Here is a 22,670-nt window from a genome sequence, read left to right on the forward strand (position 1 = left end):
CGGGGCAAATGAGGAAAGCAGTGTGTGTGAGCCTTTGCAAGACAAATTCAGCTTTTCTCTGTGTATCGTGGCATGGCACATAGACCCAAAAGGCTTATGCTGTAATGGACAATACCAAAAATGTGGTATAGAATAGAATAGCCTCCTCTGCTTAACATGCTTTCCTTCCTCATAAGTGAAAAGTTATTGTTTCCTCTCTTGCTTTTTTTTTTTCTTCCAGAGAAGTCTGACTCTTTCTTCCAGAGAAGTCTGAGTAAGCCTCCCAAATGTCAGCTGCCAATTTCAAGGGGGAGGAGATGAAGTAAGAAAACATTTCTTTTTTTTTTTCAATGACTTCCTCTCCATGTGCAGCCCGTTGCTTTGAATTGCAGGGACAACTTATGGTTTCCTTATTCACAGGGAGATGACCAACACACTCAGCCACCAGGACATCTAAAATGACAGTGGGCACCCCCCCCCAAACATTATTAGGTTGTGCCCACTGAGTAGGTGGCTCAGTGGCTAAGACACTGAGCTTGTTCGTGGCAAGCAGGCAGTTCGTCGGTTCGAATCCCTAGTATAGGTCTCCTGCGTGAGCAGGGGGTTGGACTACATGACCTCCAAGGTCCCTTCAAACTCTGTTACTGTAACCATATGGCATCTACCCTAGCAGTCATTTTGCTGTGAAAGAACATGACACTCTGCTCTTGTATTTAATTTAAAAAAGTGTTTGCCCTCCAGGCATGGCTAACTGAAGGATGCAAAGGTTTTCCAGAAGAGAGTTAAAGGTAAAGGTAAAGGTTCCCCTTGCACATATGTGCTCGCCGTTCCCGACTCTAGGGGGCGGTGCTCATCTCCATTTCAAAGCTGAAGAGCCAGCGCTGTCCAAAGACGTCTCCATGGTCATGTGGCCGGCATGACTCAACACCAAAGGCGCACAGAACGCTGTTCCCTTCCCACCAAAGGTGGTCCCTATTTTTCTACTTGCATTTTTTTACGTGCTTTCGAACTGCTAGGTTGGCAGAAGCTGGAACAAGTAACGGGAGCTCACCCCATTATGTGGCACTAGGGATTCGAACCGCTGAACTGCTGACCTTCTGATCGACAAGCTCAGCGTCTTAGCCACTAGACCTGCCAATTAGCACGGAAGTCTAAGAATGTGATTCAGTCCTGGGGAGAGCTGGTGGTTTGAGGGCATTCCCTTTACCTTCTTCACCTTTTAGCCATTTGAATTTTTTACCTTTGTTTTAAGAGCATGCTCCAGAATAGTCATTTGATTTACTAGATTTGCACAGCCCTGGGCTTTGCTGGTGGTCTCCCATCCATGTTCTTATTACTCTGCTTAGTTTCTGACCCTAGAGAAGTTCATTCAAGGGCTGCCACCCATGGAGACATTTTAAAACAATTAAACCTTTTATAAAATAGGGTTTCCAAGTTTTCTAAAATCACAAAGAAGGAAGCATTCAAAAATTTATTTCATACATTGTCAAAACGATAGCAGAAACTGGAAAAAAGTAAACTAACATGATAAAATCCAGAATCCACTCAAGAAGGGATCAAGTAAATGGGAGGGCACAAGCCACTGAGAAAGATCAAACAGTTATATTTTTAATAGACACAATTTTTATTTAGAGCAGCAAAGAGCTTAATAATCATCATTTATGTTTTAAAAAAATTAAAAAAAACTTTAAAAAAATAATCATCATTTCAAATGTGTGGCATCATTAGAGAGAGTTCTTTGTGAAAAATACATGAAATGCCAATTTGGGAACTAAACTTAATAGAATATCAGAGGTTTTAATGAAAACATGAGGTTCTCTTTACTTTTAGACTGATATGGCTAGCAAATAGTTTACTAGTCCCATTTCCCCATATTGGATCGGTGATTAAAATATGGTTGGATTGTGTGCGTGAGACATGTGTATTTGTGTTTTCATGTGGGCTTAAAATCTTCACTTCTAAAAATTACAAGAATCAGGATTCTCCTAAGAAAGAGATTTTTTTTTTTAAAAAAAAGGTAGCAACCAAATAGTGGAGCTGAAATCCTCCAAAGGCAACAGCTGAAGAAGACTTGATGCTGCAGCTGAAGACTCTTCCAAGTTCATTCATTTTATCAGGCTCACTTTTGAGTATAACATCCCCCCAATTGCTCCCCCAGTGTTCTCTGATGAGGATGATCTTGGCTTCTGGTCCTTCAAGAGTGCCGGTACTCTATCATGGGATCCTCAGCCCAAGCAGGGTAGATTGAGGCCAGATTCTCGGAGACAGTGTCCTCAATGGGCCACCCCCAGGTTTTGAAGAAAGGAGCCAGGTTTCTGTTGACTTCCTGAGAGAAGGTTTCTACCCACAGGTTCATCTTGTCATTTTTCTCATATGGGATGTTCCTCATGGTTTGGTATTTTGCTAAAATGTGAATGTAGGGGTCCCATCCAAAGGCTTCCTGCAGCTGAAGAAAAATAGGTAATTGTATAGATCCGTGCTCTATACCTCGGTGATTACATTATTTTTTTAATGTTATATGACCTTAGGTTGTCTAGATCAAAGGCCACCAGTATAAAAACAGAGAAGTCACAAACCCATTTTTAACATTGCAGGAATTGACCTCGACTGATAGCATTTTCTTCCCCTTTTTGAAGAAGATTCCCCCCCCCAACCCTACAATTCTACATCGAGGTAGCCCTCAATTTACGGCCACAATTGCACCCCAGATTCATGTTGCTAAGCAAGACATTTGTTAAGTTAGTTTGACCCCATTTTACGACCTTGCTTGCCATAGTTCTTAAGTAAATCGGTGCAGTTGTTAAGTTAGTAGCATGGTTGTTAAGTGAATCTGGTTTCCCCATTGACTTTGCTTCTCAGAAGGTCACAAAAGAGGATCACATGATCCCAGGACACTGCAACCATCATAAATATGAATCAGTTGCCAAGCGTCCGTATTTTGATCAAGGGACCATGGGGATGCTACAACCGTCGTAAGTGTGAAAAACGGTTATAAGTCACTTTTTTCAATGCCATTGTAACTTCAAACAGTCACTAAATGACTTTGCTTGCCACAAGTAAATCACTGCAGTTGTTAAGTCAGTGACATAGTTGTTAAGTGAATCTGACCTCCCCCATTGACTTTGCTTCTCAGAAGGTCACAAAAGAGGATCACATGATCCCAGGACACTGCAACCATCATAAATATGAATCAGTTGCCAAGCATCCGAATCTTCATCAACGGACCATGCTACAACTGTCATAAGTGTAAAAAACAGTTATCAGTCACTTTTTTCAATGCCATAGTCACTAAACGAACTGGTGTAAGTCAAGGACTACCTGTATTACACCAGTGCCCTCCCATGAACAGCTTTCTTACCTGCAAATAGGGTTCAAATGCAGTGAACTCTTCAAAGTCATTCAGATTAGCTCCATTTCTAATGTAGTTCTCAATCCTCTCCTTTCTTGTATGCGGTTGAAGCTCTGAGTGGGCTATTTCTCGGGAGATGTTCAGCACGGTCTCATTGACGTAAACGGGCCAGAGGTTGCAGGTGGCTTCCTTGGTATGGGGTGGGAATTCCCACCCACTTTTCTGCTGGTTATGACCCAGTTCGTAGATTGGGTCCCAAATTCCTTTGGTGTAGAAATCTTGCACATTTATGAAGGCAGGCACGGCCCGCAGATTAATTATGATTGGATAGCCAGTGCGCACCGAATCTAAGAAAAAAGTTGGGAGGGATATAATTAGATGGAGTGTCTAAGGATGGCTAACCTTTTTTTTTTAAAATTTGATTTATATGCCGCCCTTCTCCGGAGACTCAGGGCGGCTTACAATGCGCTGGAGCTGAGCTAGGGCAACGTTCGGGTGCCCACAGATATGGCTCCGTGCGCCACCTGTGGCACTCGTGCCATAGGTTCGCCATCACAGGTCTAGGCTCTGCAAAGGCAAAAAACATCGCGATATGTCACAATACGTCAAGTGACACAATTGAGTTTGACACCCCTGGTCTAGGACAACTCGTTGCAGCCAACGCACCGTGCCCATCTCTCCAGTGTCAACTCACCACGGCCAAGTCGCCACGGGACAATGTGCCGTGGACAATACCATGAGGATTGTCTGTCACTGTTTCTTCGATATTATTTCCACTCTTGTCAATGGAAGTAATGTCAAAGAAACAGTGACCGGATAACATTTAAGGCATTGAGTTATTCGGCATGGAATTGTTCTGCAACAAGTTGTCTTAGTAATTCCAAAATGATGTGCTGCAACCCAAGGAATCAAAGCAAACTCACATGGGAACTGTAAAATATTTTACCAAAGTTTAATAAACAGTCCTTTTAATTCCATTCATTAAGTAGTAAAATATCCCATGGTGCACCTGTCAGTTTGCTGCGGTGTGCTGGAGAATTGTGCAAACTGCAGCATTAACAGAATAACAGAGTTGGAAGGGACTTTGGAGGTCTTCTTGTCCACCCCCACGCCCCCCCCCCCGGATCAAGCAAGAGACCCTATACCACTTCAAACAAATGGCTGTCCAATCTCTTCTTGACCACCTCAAGTGTTGGAGCACCCACAACTTCCACAAGTAAGCTGTTCCACTAACTCAGGGGTGGGCAACTGTGGCCCTTTTACAACCTGTGGACTTCAACTCCCAGAATTCCTGAGACAGCTTGTCTGACACAGGAATTCTGGGAGTTGAAGTCCACACGTTGTAAAAGGGCCACAGTTGCCCATCCCTGCACTAACTAATTGTTCTAACTAAACAAATTTCCCCTTAGTTCAAGGTTTCTTCTCTCTTTGATTAGTTTTCATCCATTGCTTCTTGTCCTGCCTTCAGATGTTTTGGAGGATAGGTTGATTCCTTCCTCTTTGTAGCAACCCCTCAGATATTGGAACATTGATAGAATAGAATAGAATAGAATAGAATAGAATAGAATAGAATAGAATAGAATAGAATAGAATAGAATAGAATAGAATAGAATAGAATAGAATAGAATAGAATAGAATAACAGAGTTGGAAGGGACCTTGGAGGTCTTTTAGTCTAACCCCCTGCCCAGGCAGGAAACCCTACACCTCTTCAGACAAATGGTTATCCAACATTTTCTTTAAAATTTCCAGTGTTGGAGCATTCACAACTTCTGCAGGCAAGTTGTTCCACTTATTAATTGTTCTAACTTTCAGGAAATTTCTCCTTAGTTCTCAGTTGCTTCTCTCCTTGATTAGTTTCCACTCATTGCGTCTTGTTCTACCCTCAGGTGCTTTGAAGAATAGTTTGACTCCCTCTTCTTTGTGGCAACCCCTGAGATATTGGAACTCTGCTATCATGTCTCCCCCTAGTCCTTCTTTTCATTAAACTAGACATTATAGCATTAGAACAATAGTATTAGAACAATAGTTCTATTAAAAGACATTTTGACCTGTAAATTAGGAAAGCAGACCAATGATATTTTATAGTTTTCCTCTACAGAGTGTGATGTGAACTAGTTTATACTTGCTTTCTGATATTTGAACATCTGCCACAATCCTCTCTGGTCTGGGAAAAATAGGAGGGATGGCTGCTAAGTGGGTGATGGCGCTCATCATCTGATCCCAGGTCTGGAGCAGGAAAGGGATTGCATCGTGATTACGTACAGCATCTGACGGCAGTGTGAGGATGATATTTTCGGTTTCTAGTTCCGCCCAGGGAGCGGGATAGTGGCGGATAGTATTTTGCCAATTCTGGAGGCTGGTTCCACCTAAAGAAACATTTAAGACAGAACACCTGGGTACATTATATTCTTAAACCAAACATAGGTTGGAGAAAGAAAAATGCTTTCCTGATCACGATATTTTGAAAGGTGTGGCCAATGATACATTCCAAGAAAAGGCAAAAAGGTGCAGGAATTTCACCCTTATTTTCCACTGGTTTTCTTTAACAAATCTCTGCTGCATCCATTGTCCTGAGAAATATTGATTTTGTTGTTGTTGTTGTTGTTGGAGTTCATTGTTGGAATGTATTTTTATGCAACAACTACAGTAGCATTCATCCAGCAAGTTTGGGTCTACAGTATATACTCCCTGATCTTTTGTTCTAAGTAGAGTTTCACGTTTCCTGTTACAGTGTAAAGAGCAGTAAATCACATGGTGACTGTACTTTTTGCCCTGTGGTGCTATATATAAATAGAATTTCTAACATTTTTGCCATAGAAAGAGCAATTGTTTAGGATAGTGAGGAATCACCCATTTTTAAAATGAACTTTCCAAGATATCCAAATGAATTGATTTCACTATTCCCAATATTTCATGGCAGAGCACTGAGATTTATTAAAACACAGACTGCATAAAGAAATAAAATAATAATAATAATAAGTAAGCCTCCAAATGTCTTGAATACAATATTCTGTAGCCTCCTAGTTTAAATATGAGCCTTTCTTGACTCCACTACAATTTCAGGATGATATTTAAACAGAAGATATACAGTGGTGCAGCTTACTTCTTGTAAATACTTGGTGTGCAACATTTCTCTGAAATACTAATGGATACTAAAGGGTAGCCATTTTTCTGCTGGGTTTCTAAATGGAGATGGACTCCTGACTTTTGGAGCCAGATCAGAATCAATCAGCAAAGTAGAAAAAATTTGAACTTCATAAATTGAGGAAGGAGTTGTGTTACCATGCTTGAAATAAGGAGCCTGGGTGGCCCCTTCGATGGTGACAGAGAAGTAGCCCAATGAAGAGTTCTCTGGTACAATGATGTACAGGAGGCCTCCCCACAAACTGGAGATCTCCATCTTCGCAGTCTCCACCTTAAAATGCCTTGTTACTACTGGAGGACGCCTCCATCTCGTGTCTTTGACTAAATTATCAATGTGGCACCCAATCTGCACCTGTGGAAAACAACCTCCATTGAAATGAACAAGTCACAATGAAGAGAAATGCCTTCATACAAGTAGTCCTTGACTTACAACCATTAGTTTAGTGACTATGTGAAGTTAGAACGGCACTGAAAAAAGGGACTTATGACCATTTTTCATACTTATGACCATTTCAGTATCCCCATGGTCATGTGATTTACATTCAGATGTTTGACAACTGGTTCATATTTATGACAGTTGCAGTGTCCAGGGGTCATGTGGTCCCCTTTTGCAAACTTCTGACAAGCAAAGTCAACGGGGAAGCCAGATTCACTTAACAACCATATTACTAACTTAATGATTACAGTGATTCGCTTAACAAATGTGGCAAGAAAAGTTGTAAAATGGGGCAAAACTCACTTAACAACTGTCTTGCTTAGCTCAATTGTGGTTAGGACTACCTAACCACAACAAAAATTGAGGACTACCTGTAATAAAATTAAGGTTGACTCAGCCTTCCTTCTTTCTAAAGTCAGTAAAATGAGGACCCAGATTATTGGGGACAATACACTGACTCTGTAAACCATTTGAGAGGGCCGTAAAGCACTGTGAATGGTATATAGTCTAAGTGCTATTGCTATAATGGTGTGTGTGTTTTAAGCATGTATGAAATTGAATCACAGAATAAGAGAATTGGAAGGGACCTTATAAGTCCTCTGGTTCAACCGCCTGCTCAAGCAGGAAACCGTATGCCATTCCAGACAAATTGTTGTCCAATCTTTTCTTTAAAACCTCCAGTGTTGAAGCACCTACAACTTCTGGAGGCAAGTTGTTCCACTGATTCATTGTTCTAACTGTCAAGAAAATTTTCCTTAGTTCTAGGTTGGTTTTCTCCTTTATTAGTTTCAATCCATGGCTTCTTATGCTGCCTTCAGGTTCTTTGGAGAATAGGTCAATCCATTCTTTTTTGTGGCAGCCCCTTAGCTCTGATTCTGATTAGAAGCAGTAAATAAATCAGCATTTCTCAACCTTATCAACCTTAAAGTGTGGATTTAAACCTCCAGATTCCTCAGAATGACTGGCTGGGTAATTCTGGGAGTTGAAGCCCACACATTTTAAATTCTTCAAGGCTAAGAAACACTGATATTAATGATAAATTATATATAAGATTTATATGTATAATTTAATTCTACTATATTCATACTAAATACTAAATTACCGGATTACTGTATTATATATTCTATAACAAAACTAATAGTCTTGTAGTTTATTACACTAATACTGGCTATATTTAATATAAAATATAAATTATATCTAAAATTATAAATACACATATACAGAATATAATTCTAATAAATAATAGTCTTTTTCTTGTATTTCATGCACACATCAATATTTGAGCATCTCCAAGTATATTTCTGAAATGAAAAAGAAGTAGTGCTTTTTAGGATGCTTTTAGGATGCTTTAGGTGCTTTTAGGATGGAGGGCACCATTTATTTATTTAAGGCCTGTGGAAGGCCAATATATCCGAGCAGGTGAGAAGCACCTGTGCTCCTTCTAAGCCCTCCCCCATTGTCGGGACAACCGAGCTGCCAATCAAACAGCAGTGACCAATCAAACAGAATCATTCTGGAGAAGGAACTCAAGATGGATGCCTAAGAACTCTGCAGCCAAAGGACTCATGAAGACAAGGCCTAATAAACAGAGCCAAAGCTCAGGAGTCAAATAAAAAGGCAAATTAAAAGATAGACTGCCATGGTGAGGAGAGTTAACCAGGAAGGAAGCTATAACTGAGGAATCTGAGGTGGAAGAGAGAGGTGTTTTTTATTTTTTCTTCCCTCAGGATCTGGCATGAAGGAAACATTTTTTCAAGCCTTTTCCCTCAGATAGAGCTAAGATTGATAAGAAGAAGAGAAGAATTAAGAAGCCCATCCAGGACCAAATAAGGAGAAAAGATGAAGCCAAAGATGAGCCAGTGGCCAAACAAACAGAAGTGCTGGGCCTGAGGCTATAGAAGGAGGGAAGACAAGATGGCTGCCTGGAGCTCTTCTGTCACAGGCCTCTTGAGGACATGGCTGAATAACCCAAGCCAAAGCCAGGAGTCAAATAAACAGGCACATTAAGAGATAGGCAGCCCTGATGAGAAATGGCAATGGAAGAGGAAGGAGCAATTGAAGAAACTGGGGAGGAAAATGCATTTTTCCTTCCCTCAGAACTGCATGAAGAAGAAAGTGTTTTTCAAGCCATTTCCCTCAGAAGGAACAAAGATTCAGAAGAGATAAGTCAAGAAGCCAGTCCAGAAGCAAATAAGGAGTAAAGATGAAGCCAATTCAGATGAATATAAGGAGAAAAGATGAAGCCAAATCCAGAAGCAAATAAGGAGAAAAGATGAAGCCAAAGACAACCCAGGAGCCAATTAAACAAAAGTGTCAAGCAGGAGGTGGGAAGGAGGAAAGGCAAGATGGCTGGCTGGAGCTTTGTCGTCACAGGCCTTCTGGGGACTGAATAAACCAAGCCAAAGCTCAGGAGTCAAATCAATAGGCAAACTAAAAGGTAGGCAGCCCTGATGAGGAGAGTCAAAAGAAAAGGTGGCAACAGCTGAGGAAACTAGGGGAGAAATAAGCATTTCTCTCAGAGCTGTATGAGGGAAAGGTTTCCTTCAGGTGGAATTAAAACTGGGAAGAAGCAAAGAGTCCAGAAGCCCTGGAAAGAAAAGGTGGAGAAGTCCAAAATAGGAAGCAGAAACTAAAAAAATTATCAAAGGCAGATCGAATGGTTGGTCTACAGCAGAGGTGGGTTTCAGCAGGTTCTGACCAGTTCTGGAGAACTGGTAGCGGAAATTTCTCCGAACTACTCAAAATTTCCGCTAAAAATTCTGACTGGCCCCGCCCCCATCTATTGTATGCCTCCCAAGTCCCAGCTGATTGGAAGGAAATGAGGATTTTGCAGTAACCTTCTCCTGGATTGGGGAGGGAATGGAGATTTTACAGTATCCTTCCCCTGGAGTGGGGTGGGAATGGAAATTTTACAGTATTCTTCCCCTGCCATGCCCACCAAGCCATGCCATGCCACGCCCACCAAGCCATGCCATGCCACGCCCACCAAGCCACGCCCACAGAACCGGTAGTGAAAAAATTTGAAACCCACCACTGGCTACAGAGAGTGATAATGGAGGGATTAAGACAGCAACAATAGAGAAGTCAGCAATTAACAAACTGAAGACAAATAAGATAAATATACAAAAATGTACTAAAATTGAATATTAAAGAATGTAGAGTAGATAAAGAGCCTATAGAAAATAGTTAAAATACACTTTTTTTGGTGACTTGAGATTAATTTCTGCTGTACTTGAAAGCATTATATTTATTCTGTTTTATAATTAAGTTATATTTTAATCTTTTTTTGCAACCTTTGTTCTTGGAAAATATAAATAACCTCTTCCACTTCCCCAGTCACTGAGTTGAGTTACAAAAATGCAATCCAAATTTCTGGTACTTTGTGTCTATTGAATCTGAGTCAATCTAGTTATTGGTTGTTCAAAAAAGAACTTGTAACATGGCCAAGACATTGGACAGGAACTATCTGAAATAAGTCACCAAAACCAGGAGGAGATTAGTCTCTTTTGCCCCCAGTCGTGGAGGCATTCAGCCAAATTCAGTTGGCTGTATTTAACTGATAAGAGCCTGAGCAGATGGGAGGAAAGGAATTTCTCATAGGAAGATTTCCCAGAGGACAAAAAAGGCAGAAATTTAAAAAAACAAAAGTTGACTTGAATGGGGGGAACTGGAAAAGGGAGGTGGTGTTGGCCAGCAACTAAAGACGGATTTTGCCAGTAATGGCTGTTGACATTTTCTAGTTGATGTTGTAAAGATCAAGGCTGATAGATGAACCTGAGATGAACTGGGAAATGCTGAAGATTTGCTAATCTGAGTGCAGCCTGTAATGATCCATGGCATCACCAGAGAACAGCTGCAGGTTCAAGTGTGGTCTGAAGACTACAAAGAGGACCTTCTCTATCCTTCACAGAAGGCCTCTGGGGAAAGCTGATGGACTCAGATGGGTTTCAGAGAGAGCCAGGGGTTGTTCTTTCTGGTTTGCTGCAAAATGCATCTGAAACTTTGGTCACTTTGGTCACAGGGTTCCAGTACTGACAAATTCTTCCTTAAGTTAGGGGTGTTGTTTCTTTACCTCTTAAGGAAGCCTTGGTTCACTCCCTCACTGGCCTCCAATATACATGGTAATTTTCATCTGGTATTTAACCTCCCCTTTCTGGGGAAGATGCTTGAAAAGGTGGTTGTGCAGCAGCTTCCAAGAACCTTGGCCGAAGCCAATTATCTGAATCTCTCTCAACCAGGATTCAGGCTTGAGTATGGGACATGGTAAAACCCAATATGATCTTTTCTCCTGCTACCATCTTTGTTTTGCCCTATCATGTTGATAGGTTGGAGATGTGGATCTAAAGCTGGAGAATAAACTGTTTTAGTGCTGCAGGAATCTCAGTGTATGATTATATTTATCTCTTGCAATCTGAAAGGAAACTATTATCCTGAAATTGAAAGTTCTGCATAAACATTTTGATGGAGTAGAAATCTGAACACAATCTTTATAAACTGATAAGAGGCTCCCAATCTTTAAAAACTGATAAAAAAAAACATTAAAACAATAAATAGTAACATTCAATTAGCTTAAAACTGACAAAGATGGAGAGGAAGGGAACAAAAGGCATGAGGGTGGGGGAGACTGGGTCTTATCTTAGTGTATATAAGACCTGTAGAATCTTAACTATATATCATGATGTGTAATTTAGAACTAATATTACCTGCAATTTTGCATTGAGGGTGGAGGCTGGGAATAATAAAGTGACCGTTGATGCTGGGGGAGCATACATGCCAGTGCTTCTCCAAGCTTCATTTCCTAAAAGCAAAGTATAAAATCTTTCAGAGGTTCATGTTTGTATACATAAGATTACTGAAAAGTCTGCATTCTTGAGATTTGATGCTAGTAACTATGTCAAGGATATGCTAAAATAAATGTTCTTTGTGTTATCAAAATGAAAGGATGTCTTCTCTAAAATCAACTCTAACTGCAAAATAGCATAACTAATTTGATCATTTGGATCTTCTTGTAGATTTAGCTTACATTTTATCCTTCAATCAAACAGCTTTTCTCAGTTAACTTACATGCTTGTCTTCCTCATGAATAGTCTAGTATTGGAAGATTTGAAACAGTACTGAATATTGCTTGATAAAAAAGAATGTCCTGCACACATACGTCATTACTCTGAAATAATAACCATTACATTCAAAATTGAGAACATTTCCTACCTGCATTGCTTCCATTTACTTGAATGTTTTGAGGAGGTGCTATTGGATAAGAGTTTGGATCATTTGGCATCAGGCTGGGTACTAAGCCTTGAAACTCTGGTAGAATGTTATAGAGCACAGAAGCTATTTGAAGTAAGGTGGCATGGTCTGTATAGGCATGGACTGAGTTATGTACAGTGATTGCAGGAATCCCTTTAATTTGAACAAACTCTAGAACTTCTTCATGAACTGAAGAGAAAGAACGGGAGTTCATAGCTGGGATCTCAAGGAATATCGCAATGTCTTGCACCAACTTCTGGAGCCAGAAGGAATATGGTGGTTTTAGACCCTTCTCATTTCGGATATGTTTCTTGAACAGCAATAATGCTTTCCGGAAATGATAAGTGGAAGCTATTTCACTGATCTCTCCGACAGGAAGGCTGTTTTCATATAGTTCAATAAATTTTCCAACAATCCCAATTCCAAACTTATTCAGGATCTTATTTCCTGGATATTCTGCAATAGCACTGGAGTCAGGATTCACAGAAGTCCAATACCAAGCTTGACCCCCAATTAGGAGTCCTCCTCCTTCAGAAACAAATTCATGGATGCCTTCCGTATCTTTGATATCGTAGACCGTACAACAGTATATGCCTAGGCCTTCCTTAAAGTTGGTTAGCTCACAGGGAATCAATGCTTCGTCTAACATGGAGTAAAGTCCCTCTAAACTGTTTCCAATGCCCAGATTTCTTACAGTTCCAGCAGAAAGCCAATTGATGGCATTGAGGAAGAAACATATCATTGATGGCATTTCGAGGAAGCCTTCACGACCGGCAACTATAATGCGGCCTCGACCGTAGTATGCAGCTGCCAGGAAGCAATGGTATTTATCACTTATGCCAATTGGAAATGCCAAGGCCCCATGGACAAGCAAGGGAGATGGTAAGAGTAGACCCTTTACGTTGAGTCTGTCCACTCCATTCAGAAGAATCAGTAAATCCCTTTCTATGTCTAATCCATGCCTTTTAAAAAAAACAACAGTAATTAATTTATAATATTTTCCATGAGTAAGATAGACTTCATATGACAGACTTGGATCCTAATATTGGACCTGTGGCTTGACAAAATCGGACTGTAATATCAATATCAGTATCAGAACTTGGAGGGAGAGGAGGAGGAGGAGGAGGAGGAGGGAGTTGTTTTTTTATAAGTCATGAACCTAAGAACTTTTTTCCCCAAATTAAAGACAAGGTTTGCTGATAGTATTTCCTTGGAATAATTGGATGGAAGACTCAGATTTTCCATAAAACCAAAATAATCTGTCTTCTTAATGAGCTATCTGCCGTGGTACTTTAAATTTTTTAACACTATCTTAAGTATGTTTGCCATTTCTGACAGGAAAGAAGTATACATTTTGTTTTAAATTTGAATAGGTTTTGTTCAGGTAGAATTTAAAGAATCTATACAGATGATTCCAGAATAAATGCATCACGTCAGTTTCTGTCAAATGATTAAGAAAAGCAATAAGGCTGGATGTATTTTCCCCAGTCCACTCAGTTAAACTGGGTGCATGAACCTAGTTTATACAGTCCTCACATGTGATACTGGCAAAGTCTTTCAATTTGAAGGATAAAGACTAGTACCCTATTTTGTTATTAATATAGTTTATAGATGACAGGCTAAAATTTTTAAGTAGATTTAGTACCGGTAGTTTAATAGTTTAAAATTCTGTTCGCAAGGAGTGGGAAACCAACATTGCTGTATTATACTAATCAGCATTCAACTCAGGAGGATGCTATGTGTATATATGTTAATCTTTATTTTCTTTCTTAAAGACACTTTCTCTTTTGAATGTCCCTTCTTTTGTTTTTTATTAATTTTTAAAAATATTTTAACATTGTGCACTTTAACCTTCTTTGGATAAACTAAAAGATTCAAAAATGAAAAATAACAATAAAGACCTTGCTTCTAAATTCACCAAAAATCCATGATTGTATATAGGATTAATAACCATTAAAAAAAAGCAGTGGAGTAATACTTACTCGGTGATCAGGGGAATCCTGGGAATTTTTTCAGACACAGAGAAAACACCATTTTCTCCCACATTGCCAGTGAAATACACTCCAGCCACACTGGTCACCAGGTTTCCAGGAAAACGAACCAGGACTGCCTCCTTCCCATGTTCAGATGACCAGTGCCAAGCTTGGCCACCAATAAGCAGTCCACCACCTCTCTTTACGAATTGCACAAGGTCATCAGCCTGCGCACTATCGTAGGCATCTCTGCAGAAGACCCCAGGAGAGTCCCCAAGTGTTGCATCTGGATGAACTTTAATGCCATTACTGAGGAGCAATTTGGAGAGGGCATCCAGGCTTCTGTGGACTCCTATGAGTTCGGTTGGAGAAGACTTGAGCCAGTCCAAAGCATTTTTAATGAACGGCAAGAACTGCTGAAGCTGTATCATGGCTTCATTCGTAGTGACCACCATCCGTCCTTTCCCATATTGGGATGCAGCAATCAGAACCTGCCCATTCGAACCTACAAGCAATGGGAAGGCTCGGTCTCCTGTGAGCAAAAGTTCACAAGGAATGAAAGGTCCCGTGACATCAATGAACTGAATACCTTGCAACAGAGATTCGTAATCATATTGGATGTTGATGGAGCTATTTGTTGGTCTGAAAGAGAGAAAGAGAATGAGATGTCTCCTCCATATTTACTTTTTCCTGTACTGTCAAAATCTTTTGTGGTACAGATTTGAACAAGTTCTATTACTGAAGGAATGTGGCATTGAAAATGCCCTACCTTTCCTTGTCTACTGAAGCATATTTAGAAAAAACAGGTATCAAAACGCACTGCGATCAAGTATTGATGATAGCAATGGCACTTAGACTTATATACCGCTTCATAGTACTTTACAGTTTTCTCTAACTGGTTTACAGAGTCAGCCTTTTGCCCCCAACAACCTGGGTCCTCATTTTACAGACCTCAGAAGGATGGAAAGCTGAGTCAACCTTGAACTGCTGAGGATTGAACCCTTGGCAGTCAGCAGAATTAGCCTGCAATATTGCATTCTAATGTTACCCAGGTTGGGTAACGAAACGTCTGCAAGAAAACCACCAACCTAAGAGCACCAAGGGTCCCTAATTTCAACCTTCAGCTACAAATTTATTTGAATCTCCTTTATTGGCACTGCAACTATTCTGAAACTATTTATTCACACAAGAAGGTTTGATTTCTCTATCTGTCTGATTAGAGTGTTCAAATGTTACCTGTATTTGAAATTGGCAGAGGAAATGGAAGAAAATGAGAAAAAAAAAGTTGGGAATCTGTACTGAAAGTACTTCAGTGGCAGTTGATCCTTTGTCTTAACTGGATGATATTCCCTTTACAATCACGCTTTGATTCCAGCCCCCTAGTGAGATTCTTTGGCACAGCAAATATATATTTGAATCGGAGGACCTGACTAAGCTGATAGATCATTAGGCTAAAATATTTTTTATATGCATAAACATTTCCTTGCTCTTATTTTGCTTTGGGGACTTTGCTGAAAGATGTGAGAATCTTGGGACAACAATCATAGTAAACAAGCTATTTGCAGGTAGGATTATTAAAGGCAGATAAATAGGTAGAATTATACTTACTGGGTGGTGCTGGGATCATTCCATACTTTTTCAGGGACAGAGAAGATCCCATTTTGTCCCTTCTTGGCAGTGAAATACACTCCAGCAACACCAGTGACCAAGTTTCCAGGAAATTGAGCCAGGACTCCCTCCTTCCCATGTTGATGTGACCAGAGCCAGGCTTGGCCACCAATGAGCAGACCCCCACCTCTCTGTACAAACTGGACAAGGTCATCAGCCTGTGCACTATCGTAGGCATCTCTGCAGAATACTCCAAGGGAGTCCCCAAGTGTTGCATCTGGATGAACTTCAATACCACTATTGAGGAGCAACTTGGAGAGGGCATCCAGGCTTCTGTGGACTCCTATGAGTGCCGTTGGAGAAGACTTGAGCCAGTCCAGAGCATTTTTAATGAACGGCAAGAACTGGGGAAGCTGTATCATGGCTTCATGGGCAGTGACCACCATCCGGCCTTTCCCATATTGGGCTGCAGCAATGAGAACCTGCCTATTCAAATCCACAAGCAGTGGGAAGGCTCGGTCTCCTGTGAGCAAAAGTTCACAAGGATTAAAATTTCCTGTGACATCGATGGACTGAATGCCTTGCAATAGATAATTGTAATCATGTTGGATATGGATCAGGCTATTTGTTGGTCTGAAAGAGAGAAAGAAAGGGAAATATCTCCACATTTCATTTTTCATATACATGTAGTCCTCGACCTACAACAGTTCATTCAGTGACCATTCAAAGTTACAACAGCACTGAAAAAGGTGACTTTTGGCAGTTTTTCACGTTTTATGACCGCTGCAGCATCTCCATGGTCACATGACCAAAATTCAGATACTTGGCAAGTGGTTCATATTTATGACAGTTCAATGTCCTGGGGGGAAGGGGCGGTGTCATAGGACCTCCTTATGCAACCTTGTGACAAGCATAGTTAACAGGGTAGCCAGATTTAACAACCATGTTACTAGCTTAACAAGTGCACTGATTCATTTAACAACTTTGGCAAGAAAAGTTCTAAACTGGAGCAAACTCACTTAACATATGTTTCACTTAGCAACAGAAATTTTGGCCTCAATTCAACGCTGGGGACCAGTTAAAGCTAAACTGAGAACCAGTTAAATATAAGGTAAGGAGTGGAGGAAAGCATCCCTGGAAAATAGCATATTATGCTGTGATCCAGCAAAAATAAACCTAGGAGGAGAGAGGAGACATATTGGGGAGCAGTTAAAGCTAAACTGTGAACCAGTTAAATATAAGGTAAGGAGTGGAGGAAAGCATCCCTGGAAAACAGCTGAAAAGCTGTTATCCAGTTAAAAATAAACCTGGAGGAGTGAAGGAGAAAATGCTGGAAGCAGTTAAAACTAACTGTGATCCAGCCAATAAATAAGGTTAGGAGTGGAGGAAAGCATCTCTGGAAACCAGCTAACTAAGCTGCAATCCAGCCAAAAATAAACCTAGGAGGAATGAAGGAGATACTTTTGAAGATGGATATTGACTTTAAAATGTTTTTCAGAAAGGAATGAAATATTTTATATTGGTTATTAGATGTATTTTAAAAGAAACATTGATTTGATTTGGGTCTTTGAAGTACAGAAAATACATGAAATACTGATGGCTTAAAATGATAAATGAATATTATAAAGTGCTGTTTGGATTTGAAGTTTAAGAATTAGGGCGACTACATAAATAAAAACTTAAATGTTAGAATAAGATGTTAGATTGGATGACAAAATTGGGTTTAGATTTGGGGATTTTGTTGTTGTTGTTGCTGTTGTTATTTTTGTTAATTTTTGTTTGTCTTAAGATGTTAATTGATGAAATTGGGAATTTATATCTATGTTATACCGGGCCAAACTCTTGCTCCAAAAAGATGTTGTTTTATGTTTTATGTTTTAAAAATAAATAAAAAAAATTTCCAAAAAAAAAAAAAAGAAAGAAATTTTGGCCTCAATTGTGGTTGTAATTCAAGGACTACCTTGTACTCTAGAAAGCTATTATCAGTGGTGGGATTCAAATAATTTAACAACTGGTTCTCTACCCTAATGACCGGCTGGGTAGGTATGGCTGAGTGGTCATGTGGCTGGGTGGGTGTGGCCAACTGAACATCACTCACATCGAGGGGCCCTTCGCCTCACCCGGCCTCTCCACACCATGCCTGGCCATGGAGGGGCCATGCCTGACCCCTCCCCTCTTGTCACACCCAGCCTTGCCTCGCCTGGCTTCTCTTCAACGTATGACCACAATTGAGCCCAAAATTTATGTTGCTAAGTGAGAAATTTATTAAGTGAATTTTGCCCCATTTCACAACTTGCCACATTTGTTAAGTGTATCACTGCAGTTGTTAAGTTAGTAACACGGCTGTTAACTGAATCTGGCCTTCCCATCAACTTTGCTTGTCTGAAGGTTGCAAAAGGAATCACATGACCTGGGAGACTACAATCGTCATAAATGTGAGACAGTTGTCAACCATCTGAATTTTGATCACGTGAGCATGGGGATGCTGCAACAGTCGTAAGTGTAAAAAATGGTCATAAGTCACTTTTTTCAGTGCCATTGTAACTTTGAATGATCACTAAACAAACTGTTGTAAATCAAGGATTACCTGTACAAAAATACAAGAAGCTGCTCGCAAAAGCTGCCTTAAATACCAATCATTAGATTAGAAAGGGGGGAAATACATGTTAAAGATAAGCAGGATTAACAATACACACCAGAATGCTTCCTTCCTGCCTTCCTGACAGGATTAACCCCATAAAGTGGGAAAAACAAAAGGCTGTTGGAAGGAGATTTCTTCCAACAGCCGGTTTGCTGAATTACTCAGAAAGTTAGCTATTGGTACTTGTGAACCGGTGCGAACCGGATGAAACTGGCTATTATGATATAGAAGCCAAGTCTGAACAAACTCTTATTACTAAGGTTATGTGACAATGAAGATACCTTGTCCGTTGAAGCAGATTTAGAAAGTACAGCTATCAAAATGCACTGAAATAATTTGTTAACACTAATATTGATAACAACAACAATTTGTTATCTAATTGGAGGATTAAAAGTAAAGCTATATTTCGATTTGGTAGAGGAAATTGTGGGCAAGGAGAGAAGATATTGGGAAACTATTTTGAAAGTGCTTCAGCGGTTGTTGATCCTTTGTCTTAACTATGGTAGATGATTTTCCCCTTGCAATCAGACTTTGAGTCTATTCCCATCATGTGATTCTTTGGCACATCAAATGAATGCCTGAATCAGAGGACCTGACCAAGATGATAGATTAGGCTAAAATAGTCTTTATATGCAAATTCATTTCTTTGGTGGGGGGTTTTGTTTTTGAAATTATACCAATAGGCATGATAATCTTGAGGAAAGGACTACAGTAAACAAACCATTTCCCGGTAAAATTATTAAAGGAGGATTAAGAGGTAGAATTATACTTACTGAATGATACTAGGATCATTTCGTATTTTTTCAGGGATAGAGAAGATCCCTTTTTCTCCCTCCCTGGGAGTGAAATACACTCCAGCTGCACCAGTCACCAGATTTCCAGGAAAACGAACCAGGACTGCCTCCTTCCCATGTTGATGTGACCAGAGCCAGGCTTGGCCACCAATGAGCAGACCCCCACCCTTTTTTATGAACTGCACAAGGTCATCAGCCTGTGCACTATCGTAGGCATCTCTGCAGAATACTCCAAGGGAGTCCCCAAGTGTTGCATCTGGATGAACTTCAATACCACTACTGAGGAGCAACTTGGAGAGGGCATCCAGGCTTCTGTGGACTCCTATGAGTGCCATTGGGGAAGGCCTGAGCCAATCCAGAGCATTTTTAATGAACGGCAAGAACTGGGGAAGCTGTATCATGGCTTCATGGGCAGTGACCACCATCCGGCCTTTCCCATATTGGGATGCAGCAATCAGAACCTGCCCATTCGAACCCACAAGCACAGGGAAGGCTTGGACTCCAGTGAGCAAAAGTTCACAGGGAATAAAATCTCCAGTGACACCAATGGATTGAATGCCTCGCAATAGAGAATTGTAAGCATTTTGGATCAGGCTATTCATTGATCTGAAAGAGAGAAAGAGAGAGAGACCTGTAAACCTGTAGATTTAATTTTTCATTTACTGGAGAAAGCTCTTGTGACAGATAACTCTAAACACACTCTATTCCTGAGGTAGTGAGGTGCCCTACCTTTGTCTGCTGAAGCACATTTAGAAAATGCAGATATCAAAATCCAAAGTGACTATTCTGTAATTATTTACTAACACAAGAATGTCCGATTAGAGTGTGAAAATTATACCTCTCTTTGAATTTGCTGGAGGAAATTGTGGGAAATGAGAGAAAATGTTGGGAATCTATACTGAAAGTACTTCAATGGCTGTTGATCCTTTGTCTCAACTGGGCCATGCTCCCACCGCACTCAGACTTTGAATGTGGCCCTCGTGTTCAGTTCTTTGGCCCAGCAAATGATTGTCTGAATCAGAAGACCCAACCAAGCTGATAGGTTAAGCTAAAATAATTTTTATATACATAATCATTTCCATGGTGGGGTGAGATTTTTGTGGGGGATTATCCAAAAAAGTAATAGAGGAAGCGAATGCAATGACTCAGTGGTTAAAGTCGCTGAGCTTCTCAGCTGGAAAACTGACTGCCTGGGTTTGAGACCTGAGTGCCCAAATTAGGTGAACTCCCGTTCCTTGCTCCAGCTCCTGCCCACCTATCAGTTCGAAAGCATGCAAATGCGAGGTACCACTTCAGTGTCAGCATTCCAGTGCCTTTGACATATAGCCATGCTGGCTACATAACCATGGAAATTGTCTTTGAACATAGCTAGCTCCCTCAGCCAAGAAAAGGATATGAGCACCACGCCCTGGAGTGGAAAACTTTTACCTTTTTTATCCATAAAGGTGGAAGAATCTTCGGATAAGGATCAGAGTAAAAAATATAATCTGGACCTGGGTACTTGCAGGACCGCCTTCTACCACCAATAGCCTCCCACCGGCCGGTACGCTCCCATAGAGAGGGGCTCCTCCGGGTGCCGTCAGCCAAACAATGCCGACTGGCGGCCCCCAGGGGGAGAGCCTTCTCTGTGGGGGCACCTACTATCTGGAACGAGCTCCCCCCAGAGATACGGAAGATCCCGGATCTGCGCTCCTTCCGCCGCGCTTTAAAGACCTTACTATTTCACCAGGCCGGCCTGGCCTAATTTTCCCCCTCTTTTATAAAAGATTTTTAATTTTTAAATATCTTTTAGTATTTTATATATTCAATTTTAAATTGGTTTTAAAAGTTTGGGGTTTTAAATTTGTCGGGGCCAAAATTATTTAATTTGATTTTATTCTACTTTTAAATTTTGTATGTATGTGTTTTTATTGTTTGGCTGTGCACCGCCCTGAGTCCTTCGGGAGTAGGGCGGTATAGAAATCAAATCAAATATAAATATAAATATAATCTCAGACAGCATTATTAAAGGCAGATAAAGAGTTAGTATTATACTTACCGGATGATAACAGGATCCCTCCATATTGTTTCAGGGACGGGAAAGATCCCATGTTCTCCCACAGTGGCAGTGAAATACACTCCAGCCACACCGGTCACCAAATTTCCAGGAAAACGATCAAGAACTTTCTCCTTCCCGTGTTGAGATGACCAGTGCCAGGCCTGGCCACCAATGAGCAGACCCCCACCCCTTTCTACAAACTGCACAAGGTCATCCGCCTGCACATCATCGTAGGCATCTCTGCAGAATACTCCAAGGAAGTTCCTGAGTGTTGCATTCGGACGTACTTTAATATCTCTACTGAGGAGCAATTCAAAGAGGTCATCCAAGCTTCTGTGGACTCCTATGACTGTCACTGGGGAAGGTTTGAGCCAATCCAGAGCATTTTTAATGAACGGCAAGAACTGGGGAAGCTTTAACATGGCTTCATGCCCCATGACCACCATCCGGCCTTTCCCATATTGGGCTGCAGCTATGAGAACTTGCCCCTTCGAATCCTTAAGCACCGGCTGGGCTTGGTCTCCTGTGAGCAAAAGTTTACAAGGATTGAAATCTCCCGTGACATCGATGGACTGAATGCCTTTCACTAACAAATCGTAAGAATGTTGGGAATCCATTAGAAAGTTGTGCTGTTGGAGCTGCAAAAGAAAGTATACAATTTTTTTTTCAGGGTATTTTATGTTGCATATAATCCTGCAAGAGATAACAATACATGTAAACTTTCATGAAACCTGTCAGATAATTATCAGGTGTTAGGTGATGGGTTGTGTTTGGGTCTTGCAACATTGCTGGATATTATGTCATCAAAGGAGCACAAGAAAGCATGTTCCTCCTGCGCCAACTCAGAAAGCTCAGACTGTCCAAGGAACTGCTGATACGTTCTACAGAGGAATGATTGAGTCTGCCATTTGCACCTTTATAACTGTCTGGTTTGGCACTGCGGCCAAACAAGAACAGACACAGACTTCAGTGGAAGAAAAAAGCAATTGCTACCAGCCTGCCTTCCATTGAAGAGCTGCACGAGCGATAAAGAGAGCTGTGAGAATATCTACAGACCCCTCACATCCTGGACATAAACTGTTTCAACTTCTTCCCTGAAGATGACACTATAGGGCATTGCACGCCAAAACAACTAGACACAAGGACAGTTCTTTCCCCCATGCCATCGCTCTGTTAAACAACTAATTCCCACAATACTGTCAAACCACCTAGAAGGGCTGTATTATCCTTCTCATCTTTTCTATTATCTATTCCCATGATGGCGAAACTATGGCACGCGTGCCACAGGTGGCACGCAGAGCCATATTGGTGGGCACGCAAGCGTTGCCCTACCTCAGCTCCGGCGCGCGCATCTGATTTTTGGGCCTTCCGGGCCCGCTGGAAGTTGGCAAATGGGCCTTTTCCAGCCTTCAGAGGGCCTCCAGAGAGTGGGGAAGCCTGTTTTCGCCCTCCTCAGGCTC

The 22,670-nt window shown here is 40.9% G+C and overlaps 1 protein-coding gene across 1 annotated transcript; it reads right to left on the bottom strand.

Annotated features, from left to right (window-relative positions):
- Positions 1–2,173: 2,173 nt before the first annotated feature.
- On the bottom strand, positions 2,174–21,827 carry LOC139319462 (TRPM8 channel-associated factor homolog). Its single transcript, XM_070947347.1, has 9 exons — positions 21,693–21,827; positions 19,339–19,633; positions 14,139–14,325; positions 12,118–13,118; positions 11,613–11,707; positions 6,612–6,825; positions 5,456–5,695; positions 3,338–3,675; positions 2,174–2,425 (listed from the first exon to the last, which is right to left on the bottom strand). Exons 1-9 carry the CDS (start codon positions 21,825–21,827, stop codon positions 2,174–2,176), a joined length of 2,757 nt encoding a protein of 918 aa, XP_070803448.1.
- Between the last annotated feature and the right edge of the window lie 843 nt (positions 21,828–22,670).

The sequence above is a fragment of the Pituophis catenifer genome, unplaced genomic scaffold, assembly GCF_029215685.1.
Source record: "Pituophis catenifer annectens isolate HBS135680 unplaced genomic scaffold, rPitCat1.0.hap2 SCAF_7, whole genome shotgun sequence".
In the NCBI taxonomy this organism is placed as follows: domain Eukaryota; kingdom Metazoa; phylum Chordata; class Lepidosauria; order Squamata; family Colubridae; genus Pituophis; species Pituophis catenifer.

Bases quoted from the DNA above. Each gene is read 5' to 3' on its own strand.
- LOC139319462 (XM_070947347.1), bottom strand. From the start codon at position 21,827: ATGGATTCCCAACATTCTTACGATTTGTTAGTGAAAGGCATTCAGTCC. The intron at 11,708-12,117 runs GTAGGAAATGTT...CTTTGCTTTTAG, and splicing joins AGTAAATGGAAGCAATGCAG to GAAATGAAGCTTGGAGAAGC. The intron at 5,696-6,611 runs GTAACACAACTC...ATGTTTCTTTAG, and splicing joins GGCTCCTTATTTCAAGCATG to GTGGAACCAGCCTCCAGAAT.